The sequence below is a fragment of the Saccopteryx leptura genome, chromosome 1 (genome assembly GCF_036850995.1).
Source record: "Saccopteryx leptura isolate mSacLep1 chromosome 1, mSacLep1_pri_phased_curated, whole genome shotgun sequence".
Classification (NCBI taxonomy): Eukaryota; Metazoa; Chordata; class Mammalia; order Chiroptera; family Emballonuridae; genus Saccopteryx; species Saccopteryx leptura.
Window position 1 is genome coordinate 369,037,208 of NC_089503.1, and position 12,262 is coordinate 369,049,469.

General features: G+C 43.3%; 1 protein-coding gene across 7 annotated transcripts in view; it reads left to right on the forward strand.

Moving 5' to 3' along the window:
* The window catches only part of PKHD1 (PKHD1 ciliary IPT domain containing fibrocystin/polyductin), a 482,558-nt gene that overhangs the window by 199,961 nt on the left and 270,335 nt on the right, over nucleotides 1-12,262 (forward strand). For all 7 annotated transcript variants that reach the window (XR_010748128.1, XM_066359212.1, XM_066359215.1 and 4 more), the window contains 2 exons: nucleotides 1,461-1,586; nucleotides 4,697-4,827. Coding sequence is in view for 6 of the 7 variants with exons in the window: in XM_066359212.1 (XP_066215309.1) it covers nucleotides 1,461-1,586; nucleotides 4,697-4,827 (257 nt within the window). In the remaining variant the exon portion in view is untranslated. The remainder of the gene's footprint in view (nucleotides 1-1,460; nucleotides 1,587-4,696; nucleotides 4,828-12,262) is intronic.

The window sequence follows — 12,262 nt, forward strand, 5'->3', positions numbered from 1 at the left end:
TCCATAAACCAAAATAATTTTTCTAACACTTCAAATTTGACATCCATATTAATATCTTTCACTACCTGGAAATAATATAAAACTCTTTTTTCCAGGATTCATAATTTAATTATCCAAATGATGCATTTTTATTATTTTAATGTGAGTTTCCTCCATCAGACTAAAATAAAGATGCAGAACTTACTTAGTTTGTTCATCTTTATATCTCCCAATGCCCCCTTTCTGAAATATGTGATCTTTTGTCATTGTTGAGCCAGTCGCATAAATTGATTTGGAGATCATAAAATATGCCCACAGAGTCAGGGCAAACTGACTCTGCCAGTTTGCCCAAATGCCAGTTCTTTTTACCGTAGTGTTGGGTACTTCCCCTGCCCTTCATACACCTGCCATAGGCAAAGGTGAGATGAGTCATACTCAGGCCAACCTCTGGCTTTGCTGATGTTGAATTATAACTTTGTAAACTGGAAAATTATGTAATGGGATTCAGCAATGATACCCACATAAATTTAATGTTTTTACAGAAGAGAATCTCTGGTAATCTTAGGCCAACAGGTTAAATATTATTGCCCAGCAAGTTAAAAATATTAACTTCGCAGCTCAAAAAATAATGACTACGTCTCCTCCTGCCAGAGGCAATTTTCAAAGACCAAGGTTGGTCCATAAGCGGTACTCTTCCCACTGCCCGTAATTCTCTCTAGCGGCTGCCCACCATGTTGTGATGAGCATTAATATCAAACGTGGTGGTAGTCAATTGGAAATCTTGACAGCCATTTCATCTTTTGTGGTTTGGCCATACTATCTCTTTCTCAGATCTTCTTTCCCAACATTTGACTCTTGGATTGTATCATTTTTCTCATTGGTATTGTTTAGGCACATTGGCTTAAGCTATCCATTTTAAAAATTTGATTTCTAATTCCAAATTTTCATTTCCTGAGTTTCAGCGTTGTGTGACAGAACGTTCTTAGTTATATTATAGCTTGCTTTGGAGATGGTCTTCAGAGAGAGCAGAATCTGTGAAGCCGTTGATTCCCTTCTGGTTTTTACCTTATTCTTTCTTTTATTTTATTTATTAAAGTTTTTTTGTATTTTTCTGAAGCTGGAAACGGGGAGGCAGTCAGACTCCTGCATGCGCCCAACCGGGATCCACCCAGCATGCCCATCAGGGGGCAATGTTCTGCCCATCTGGGGTGTTGCTCTGTTGCAACCAGGGCCATTCTAGCGCGTGAGGCAGAGGCCATGGAGCCATCCTCAGCGCCTGGGCCAACTTTGCTCCAATGGAGCCTCGGCTGTGGGAGGGGAAGAGAGAGACAGAGAGGAAGGAGAGGGGGAGGGGTGGAGAAGCAGATGGGCGCTTCTCCTGTGTGCCCTGGCCGGGAATAGAATCCGGGACTCCTGCACGCCAGGCCGACGCTCTACCACTGAGCCAACCGGCCAGCGCAACCTTATTCTTTCCTATTCAGATTCCTGCATGCAGGGCTGCACAGTGTGGGGCTCATTCAGCAGAGGCCTCAGCATGTCCCAGACCTCGGGCCTGAAGGTGGAAAGGAATGTATTCTACAATATTTTCGGCCATGCACTGCTGGTGGGTAAGTGAAATGAGCTTGTTTAATTTGGGTATTCTATGTAAGACACAGTTTTTTAAAAAAGAGCTATCCCAATATTTGAATTTCCAATTTACAAAAACTTTATGTTTTGCTCATTCGAAATAAGTCATATTTAAAGTTTTTAAATTTAAATTTAGTTATCAGTGATTGGCTGACTAAGCTTTACTAATAAAAAACTGATCATTTAAAGGTGACATTTTAGTTCAGGTTAATAAATATATAATGGACAGTTTTAACATTTACTGTCAGCAATTTTCACAATAGTTTAAAGTCACATAAATGTCTTTATACCATCTCATGGAATGTGAAATCTACGTGCTGGACAAGAAGTTAGAACTCTTGAATTCTGTTCTTAGCTGCCCCTGTGTTTTACTAAAGAAGCCCATGTTTCAGAATTTCCTAACTGGTCACTTGTATCTACTTCTTTTTCTCCTTAAGTTCTTTCCCCTTGCAGAACCCAGAATTATCCTTAAAGATCTCAGATTGCATTATATCACTTATTTCATTAAGACTCTGTAAGAATTTCTTATTGCCCTTAGAATGCAATCCAAATTTCTTAACCTACCTTAAAGGACTCCCTCCCTAATTTTGCCTTTATTAACCTTTGTAAACTCATTGTACTCTTTTTTTTCTCTCTCTACTCTAGCTATACTGACCTATTTTATTTTAATTTTTTCAAAAGACCATACTTTCTGCTGCCTCAGGGACTTTGCACAAGCTTTCCCCCCTCTATTCATACCACTTATTTTTCTCCTGCAAGATTCTGAGTTTAAGCTCCTTTAGCACCAATCATTATTTATTGATTAAAAATTATATATCATATTTTAGATCATCAGATTAACGGCTGTTTTTACCATCAGATTTCATGTGAACATTGTTTCCTTAGCATTAAGCACATTAACTAGTGCATTGTTGTTATATTTGTTGAAAGAAATAAATGAATTAATGAACAAAAGATCTTTAGTTACATCAGCATAAAAAAGCAAATTAGAGGTTTTCACAAAAGTAAGACTATAACTGTATTTGTTAAATAGTGTTTTATATTTAAATTAATTCTATGATATCATTAGTGTGAAAATGTAAATATTTCATTTAAGAACAATCCGGTTAAGATAAACGCTATAAAGGGTCTAATCCTAAGAGGAAAACTGTTTAAATTAGAAAATACGGATCATATAAACTTGCTTTAAAATATATCCCAGCCCTAAAAGGCAAAGAGCTTTGGACAAAAAAAAAAAAAAAGTGATCAGGTGCATGAAAGTCTTTTTATTGAGAAAAGACAGCTACAGTATAGTCAGACCAACAGATGGAGGATTAACTTTTTTAATTCTTACTTTAAAAAAATACTTTCCTTCCTTCCCCTCACCCCTTAGAGTTTTTATTTTTAATTTTTTAAAAATGTATTGATTGATTTTTAGAGAGAGAGTGAAACATCGATTTGTTGTCCAATCATTGATGCACTCATTGTTTTGTTATTGAACCCTCAACCTCGACATATCCGGATGATGTTCTAACCATCTGAGCTACCCAGCCAGGGCTGTTTCTTCTTCCCTTTATCTATGTAAGGGAAAAGTTGGATGAAACCTGGAGTAGAAATTCAGGAAGGAACCCTAACGACATTATCTTAGGAGAAAACAATGATATGGAATAGACATGAACTAGGCAAGGAAGAAAACCTGCAGGAGGAATTTAGTCATTAGTGCTTGGATATTATGAATTGGCTGCTCTTGACATCTATTGTAGTGTAGAGGAAGAAAATAGGATATTTGTTTATTAGTGCCTTATAGATAAAGTACTCATATCATGAAAAAAGGAATTTGCAAATACAGACTTGTGAAATGACGTGGGAAGCCCGGATACCTAAAGACCTAGAAAGAGGGTCTGTGGGCTGCTTTCTATTGATGCCATGTAAGTAGCGAATCTCTTTCTATCTGTATCCTGGCCCATGCTCTCATTCTCCTTTATTCCAAATCTCAGTGGGTTGGGTGTGAAAGTCTCAGGTCCTCTCCAGCCTGTTCCTCCAGGACATCGCTGATCTTCCAGGGGAAGCGAGGGCCACATAGGTAGCTGGTGGCCCATTTGAACAGCTAGAGATGGGTCTGGAGCTGACACAAGGGTGTGTGGCATTTAACTGTGACGACATTCACCTAGCGTCTTGCTAAGAAGTAAAATATCCTTGAAATGAACTTCTGGTCCATAATACTCTAGAACTAAAAAGTCCATATAATCTGTATCTCTTTGGTTCATAGATAAAAACACAAAAACAAAATCAAAACGAGCCATACCCCAAAGAAAAAACAGTATTGCATTGTTCCTCATTTCCCTGGGTGGCCTGAATTGTGCTGAGATAACATGGTCTTTTGTTATCAGATACATACATGGGGACAAGATATATCCCTTGGGAAGCTATTCTTAAAAGAAAAGATGGTAAATATGTTCATTGTTCTAAAATCTGTTATAGCCCTGGCTGGTTGGCTCAGCGGTAGAGCATCGGCCTAGCGTGCGGAGGACCCGGGTTCGATTCCTGGCCAGGGCACACAGGAGAAGCGCCCATTTGCTTCTCCACCCCTCCGCCGCGCTTTCCTCTCTGTCTCTCTCTTCCCCTCCCGCAGCCAAGGCTCCATTGGAGCAAACATGGCCCGGGCGCTGGGGATGGCTCCTTGGCCTCTGCCCCAGGCGCTAGAGTGGCTCTGGTCGCAACATGGCAACGCCCAGGATGGGCAGAGCATCACCCCCTGGTGGGCAGAGCGTCGCCGGGTGGATCCCGGTTGGGCGCATGCGGGAGTCTGTCTGACTGTCTCTCCCTGTTTCCAGCTTAAGAAAAATGAAAAAAAAAAATAAATAAATAAATAAATGAATAAAATCTGTTATAATCCATTTAAGTTATTGTACATTTTATAGATAGGCTTGAAGGAAGAATGTTAGATAGCTTAAATTTGTTGAACACAGTAAAAGTTTTGTATACATATATACATATAGATGCATTATGTGAATCATAATGTGTGTTAGTAGAAATAAGAGTGTTGAGTTGTATAAATTTTTAAATTATGCTTGTGAATCCCTTGGCTTTAATTGATCTTTTCTTAAATCAGGTGAGTCAGAACAAGGAACTGTAATAAGAAACAATGTGATCATCAGTGTTTCTGGCGCCGAAGGACTCTCCAGTCCTGAAATGTTGACACCATCTGGTGTCTATATCCGCAGCCCCACCAATGTCATAGAGGTAAGACCTTCCCCAGCGAGGTCAGAGCTAAGATGGCACGCAGCCCGATTCAGAGGTTCTCTGGCGTGGCAGCATCAGTGCTGAGGAAGAAAATGTTTACTTTCTGTGCACTGGTATTGAGAAACTGTGAGTTTTGTATTAAACAAGCACTTTAGGATAAATATAATCATTTCTCAGGATTCCTGGGAACGCTTTCTGAAGCAACATCTATATGGAGTAAACAAACTGGATGCTGATTCTTTTCTAGGTAAATTAATGCAAATAGAATAGCTTCCTGAGCTATCTGCTGTGGTGCTGATTTTTGTCTGAGTTCCAATGTTAATTACCTAATAAATCTTTATCACTGTATTAATGTGATCACATTGCTGCCCTTTAAGTATGTTCAAAACTGAGGGTCAATAAAGTCAAGAAGTGTGTAAATCATGTCAGATTCCAGGATGAATGATATATACTCTGGTGGCCTTGGTATTTTTTCCCATTATTTACTGCAACTTAATATTACCTTTTCTTGGTAAATGTCTCCCTAAACATGTTAAGAAGTTAATTTTTCTAGAACAGTTCAACATAGGTCTGTGAATGAGGAAGTGCATCAGAGCAGTGGGGAGGCTGTTAGTTTTTCCTTTTCCGATGGTGTCATCCCGTGGACACCCCACTCTTCCGGGACACGCCTCCGAGCATCTGCTGTGTCCTCACAATTAGGTCAGGTTTTTGAGGAACTGAGGAAACAGATATCTCTGTCTATCTCTGATCATCTGTTTGGAATTACTTTTAGCTGAATAACCCCTAATAAAAGTCGTGGTTATCTCTGCAACCCTTCTCCAGACTCTTACATGTTTTCCAAGCACAGCACTTGCACATCATTGCTGGTGCCTAACGAGGGCGGTTGATACACCATGGGATGAAGGCAGCCAAACTCCAGACCCAGAACAGTGAGAGTGGCGTTTAACTTGGTGACTGCAGGGCTGGTTGTGTAGCTATGCCATCAAGCTTTGAAGACCACAGCACTATGTTTCTACGTACATTCTTGGGTAGCAGAATCTTGACTACATTGAACTATCTAGAGGTCAGTGTACCCTCAGGGTTCCGCAGCTCAGCTTCCTGCATGAGGCTGAGTGTATTGAATGACAGAGTGCTATTCATTTGAATTTGCTTTGTTGGGTAGCAGTGCCCTCCTGGGCAGGTGTCTTGGCCACTGGCCAACCACAAGAAGAATTGAACTGGCTATAGATATATAGGTACAGAGAACCAGTGGCCATCTAAAAAGCTGATAGGTCACCTGAGCCTTTGCAGTCTGAGCTATGAAACAGAGCTCAGCAATAGAAAAACTGAGGCCAAATATTTTGTTCCCCATTAGTGACTTCCATGTTCATTCCTTTACTTTCTTCCTCTTATCTCTTGTTTATAGATTCCTTTTAAAAAACTACAGTGCAAATGTTTTGAGAATGAGGTTTCAGTTTAAGCCAGTAGTGTAGATTCATTAAGTATAGTCATAGGTGTATTGCTGACACTTTCTTCAATGACCTTAAAATTCTGTAATCCCCTTTTCAGTAGCTTGTTCACTTTTAGACTCCAACACAAAATTGGAAACACAGTCGTTTCTCAGTACAAATTAATTGAATATAATGAATGAATCAATGCAGGTCTCATTACAGAACCAAAGCATGAGGCGGGAAGAAAAAGGAAAGTATGGAATAGGTTCCAAGATCCTACAATCATTTTGATATCTGAAAAAGAAGCTATTTAATCAGTGACAGCATTTAAATCCTGTGGGCCTCATCTCTCAGTGTGAAATCTTACGTAGTCCACTCCAGGCTTTCCGCTGTGCCCCTGGTACTCTGCTGTCTTTTTTGTAGTCGATTGTCTAGAACGTGCTGTTACCAAGGGTATATAGTTGATAACTTGGCATATGTGGCAAAAACCTCAGAATTATGAGCTTCTATGGACCCTTAGGGCCAAAGAAGGTCATTGCAGTTATAGGATAAGCAGTAAGTTAGTGTTAACTAAGTGTGTCCTATGTACTTAGAAAATATATTTTAGAAATACACCTTTATTGAAAGTGATAATAAGGAGGCTACACTAACAGTGGTATGTGGCATGTGTGAGTGTGTATGTGTGTGTGTGTAATTTGTGGAACAGAAAGAGATGTGGGAGAAAAGAGCACCTTCTTCCAGGGTTGTTCTGTATTCAAGAAACACACCTTGTTCTGAGGAACTGTTTTATGATGGTGACTCTCATGCTTTTCTGAGTGAGTGGTTTCGAGTCCAACGGACTCTTAACGGAATGTAGTCAGGCTTTGTGTGTGCGCAGTATTTTGACTCCTTCTCCTGCCTTGTTTTTCAGTTTTCTGAAAGTCTGGCAAAATATTTTTTAAAGCCACTGTATTACTGTTATTAATTAGGATTTTTCTTTAAAAAATTTTTAAACTCAGAAAAAAGTGTTACTATTCAGGTATGACCTTCACCCATTTTCCTCCAGTGCTGATGTACCCATAACCATTGCCATAGAGCAATAGCAAAATCAAGAAATTGGCATTGGGACAATGTCATTAACTAAAGTAAAGCCCTTACTTAGATTTGAAGAAGACAGCCTAGTCCTGATGCCAGAGCACCCAACCCTGAATACCTAAACTTTCTCTCCCGCATACTCGAGTCTCCCCTGCACTCTCTCCCGCATACTCGAGTCTCCCCTGCACTCTCTCCCGCATACTCGAGTCTCCCCTGCACTCTCTCCCGCATACTCGAGTCTCCCCTGCACTCTCTCCCGCATACTCGAGTCCCCCCTGCACTCTCTCCCGCATACTCGAGTCCCCCCTGCACTCTCTCCCGCATACTCGAGTCCCCCCTGCGCTCTCTCCCGCATACTCGAGTCTCCCCTGCGCTCTCTCCCGCATACTCGAGTCTCCCCTGCGCTCTCTCCCGCATACTCGAGTCCCCCCTGCACTCTCTCCCGCATACTCGAGTCTCCCCTGCACTCTCTCCCGCATACTCGAGTCCCCCCTGCACTCTCTCCCGCATACTCGAGTCTCCCGGTGCGCTCTCTGGCTGGGCAGGCAGAGCACCCAACCCTGAATACCTGAACTCTCTCTCCCACATACTCGAGTCCCCCCTGCACTCTCTCCTGCATACTCGAGTCCCCCCTGCACTCTCTCCTGCATACTCGAGTCCCCCCTGCACTCTCTCCCGCATACTCGAGTCTCCCCTGCACTCTCTCCCGCATACTCGAGTCTCCCCTGCACTCTCTCCTGCATACTTGAGTCTCCCGGTGCGCTCTCTGGCTGGGCAGGCAGAGCACCCAACCCTGAATACCTACACTCTCTCCCGCATACTCGAGTCTCCCCGTACACTCTCTGGCTGGGCAGGCAGAGCACCCAACCCTGAATACCTGAACTCTCTCTCCCGCATACTCGAGTCTCCCCTGCACTCTCTCCCGCATACTCGAGTCTCCCCTGCACTCTCTGGCTTGGCAGGCAGCAGGGACGAGACAGAGTGGATCCTTCAGCCTTTGCCATGGTTTGTGGTTGGACGTTATTTCCGAGTTGCCCTGACTCAGAGCCTAGGATACATAGCCACAGCATAGCAAATTTTCCTTGACTTCCAGTCAGTCATCTGTACAGATGACTCACCTTCAACCCTGCATAGTACAGAGGGATTTCAAATGTGATATTCCTTTTAGTTTTCACAGCTACAAGTGGTCCGCCTGCTTCCCTGCCCAGGCTGCAGCTGACCCAGTCCGGGGAGAAGCCAAAGCTAAGCATTGTACTTTCATGCTAGTGAGGACTCTGGGGACGTGTGGTATTCCCGTTCACTCCTCAGACAGGGCTTCGCTGTGCTTTCCAAACACAGTCTGGTGGTGGTTCTGCATGCATTACCTGCAGCCCCCGTACCTCCATTTCCAGCTGTCTTCCCTAGGCTGCTGCAGAGCTCTGCACCCCTGACTCCTTCTAGGACCTCCATCTCTGCAGTACGCATCGCCTGTGTCAGCCTCAGGCTAGAAGATCTGTGCTCTCAAACACTGAGGGCCCGGCCCCTTCCAGAGCCCCAGAGAACCCTGTGTTCATGGCGGCGTTGGCAATTTCCTATGACCAGACTCTTGTTTAGGATAGCCCACGGAAAAATCCTGAAGACGAGCCCTTTGGAAACACCCATTTAATCTGAGGGGAATTTGTTCTGGTTTCTGAATCAATTTTGTAAGGAGCTCTGTGTTTAAAGGCCCACTTTCAGTGGCCTTGCTCTCCCCACTCAATAGCTAATGTATATTTAAGAGCTGCCTGAAGGGTTAACTTGCTTTTTTTTTTTTTCCCCCTCCCTAGTAACTATAGATGCACACCTCAAGGAGCTGGCTTACTTGAGCAGTTAATTTCTCTCTGGAATTTCTCTTGCTTGAATGTCCATAATACATTGACTTCCGCAAAAAATTGATTTCCACACGAAATTCCCTGCTTGCCTTAAACCCTTCCCCACAAGCCGCCGGCTGGCTGCATAAATATGCGGATTTTCCTCATGAATCATTGGTAGCATACCCAATTGCAGTGGGGAGTGAAAAGGGCTGGGAAGTAATGCTATGTGACTGTTCAAGTGCCTCTTTTGTAAGAGAGCTTCTCTCTATCGGCTAACAGAAGACCAAGGTTGGAGTATCCTGCCCATCTATAAATGTACTTGGGAAACATTTATATATGATCACCCAGATGCTTTGTGAATACTAATGACATGAGGGCAGGCAATTCAACAAATCTATTCATTTACTCAAAATATGTGCTCTTTGAGCCCCTGTCTGGCAAGGATGATGAATAAGGAGGTAGCCCTTGCAATATATACTTTGAATGTTTGAATGTTGCCCCTCCTGGTTCAGTCTTAGTAATGAACTACCATTTCATTGGTCATGAACTAGAGGTGTATATCCAACTGAGCTAATCACTTCCAACCTCAGCCTGGCTCATTGTTGGTATCCATGCAGGAAAGGGGCTGTTTAAGAAGCCCCCACTTCCTAACCCTCAGTTTTTGTATACCCATGACCTTTCCTATGGCTCATAGATGTGGCTGAGGACACAGCCACAGGAAACCGGCTAGGTGGAAGGGGAAGCTTCATATGTAATTCCACGAGGAAGTTTCCAGTTGTGTAATCATAACTGAAAATCAACAGCTGTTTAGTTCCTTGCATCCCTGGGAAGGCTGAAGAGATGTAGTGGGCACTGGTGTCTGCCAACCCAGTGACAGCAATTCTTCCTGAAGTCAAGAGTCATGAGTGAATGTCCGATTTCCTAGCAGGAGGAAAGAACTGAGACCGTGGGTTCAATGCTAATGAATGTTCTTTCTGGAAATGCCTAATGCTGGGTTTGATTGTTTAAAAAGAGATTAATACCCTCCTAGTGGAGACTGTCAAAAGCATTTTTACTGCGATTAACCATGATTTTATATTTAGGTTGGTATTTCCAGCAACATCTGGAGATAGGATACTGGAAGGGAGACGTGAATTATTTTGAGAACACATAGACTGGGGTTTCTTAACTGCGGCAGTAGTAACATTTGGGGTTATGAATACTGTGGCGAGAGGCTGTCTCTGTATAGCAGCATCCCTGATCTCAACCCCCTGAATGCTAGTAGCATCCTGCTACCTGAGTTGTGACCACCAAAAATATCTTTAGAGATTTGCAAATGTTCCCTGGGGAATAAAAGCATCCCTGATTGACAACCACCTCTCTAGGCTATGCTACCTCATGATAAGTGGAGTCTTAGCAAAGGCCCTGGTTCCTTGAAGTTAAGTTAGCATCTTCAGTAGTAATTCAACTTCACATTCAGTGATACCCAAAAACCACTTTTGCTGAGTACAATGTGGTAGGTGAAACATGTGATTAGAATTTTAAACCCTGGCCAGTGGCTTAGTGGATAGAATATCGGCCTGGTGTATAGATGTCCTGGGTTCAATTCTCGGCCAGGGAAAACAGGAGAAGTGACCATCCCCTTCTCTCCTCCTCCTGTTCCCCCTTCTCTTCCTTTTCCCTTCCTGCAGCCATTGGCTCAATTGGTTTGAGTGTCGGCCCCAGCACTGAGGATAGCTTGGTTGGTCTGAGCACTGGCTCCAGACGGAGCTGCTGGGTGGATCCCCATTGGGACACATGTGAGAATCTGTCTCACTATCTCCCCTCCTCTCACCTAAAAAAAAAAAAAAATTAAATGGCATCAGGAAATTGGGGAAATATTTAGAATCCAGGAAAGAATGGGCTCCTTATCCACAAAAGAAGAAAAAAGTTCTATAACTGATTGGAAAATGAGGGATGGCCAGCTAGTTACAACTACCCAGGATGAGAAAGCCTTGGGGCTCACGGTGAATAACAGCTGTGGGGTTAAGGAAACAGCGCTGGTGAGTGTGTCAGGAAGTGCTGGGTGCCCCACCAGGTCCTGGCTGGGACCTGCTGGCCGGGCCTCCAATCTCAGGGTCAGTGCTGGCCCTTCTGCACACCTCCACAGAGACTGGAGGCCTCCCAGGACTGGAGCACTAGGGCATTGGTTCTTCCCCTCACGTGAAGGTTGTATTGAGTCCTGGTGGTTTTAAAACAACCTATTTCATTGTTTCTCTCATATTGACTTTGCTTGGTTTTATGTGCCTGTGTGTATGAGTGTGTACACACATGGGTGATGGCTGCTGGTGGAAGGTGTGGCACACTCAAGAGAGAAAGAGGCTCTTTGAAGTCCCCTCTGGAGGGAACACTGCTATATTATTATTTTTTCAATTTTATTTTCAATTACAGTTTACATTTAATATTATTTTATATTGCTTTCAGTTGTACAGCAGCTTGGTGGTTAGACAATCATACTTTATAAAGTGTTTCCCCTAATATATTTTTTTGTATTTTTCTGAAGTTGGAAATGGGGAGGCAGTCAGACAGACTCCCGCATGCGCCCAACCGGGATCCACCCGGCACGCCCACCAGGGGGCGATGCTCTGCCCATCTGGGGCGTCGCTCTGTTGCAACCAGAGCCATTCTAGTGCCTGAGGCAGAGGCCACAGAGCCATCCTCAGCGCCTGGGCCAACTTTGCTCCAATGGAGCCTTGGCTGCGGGAGGGGAAGAGAGAGACAGAGAGGAAGGAGAGGGGGAGGGGTGGAGAAGCAGATGGGCGCCTCTCCTGTGTGCCGGCAATCGAACCCGGGACTCCTGCATGCCATCCCCTAATATTTCTAGTACCCAATTGACACCATACATAGTTACTACGATATTACTGACTGTATTCCCTGTGCTGTACCTTACACCCCATGACAATTTTGTGACTACCAATTTGTGCTTCTGAATCCCTTCACCTCTTTTACCCAAACTCCAAAACCCACTCCCTTCTAGAAACTATCAATCTATTCTTTGTCTCTATGAGCCAGTTTCAATTTGTTTGTTCACTTATTTTTTTTATTAGATTTTACATATAACTGAAATAACATGGTATTGTC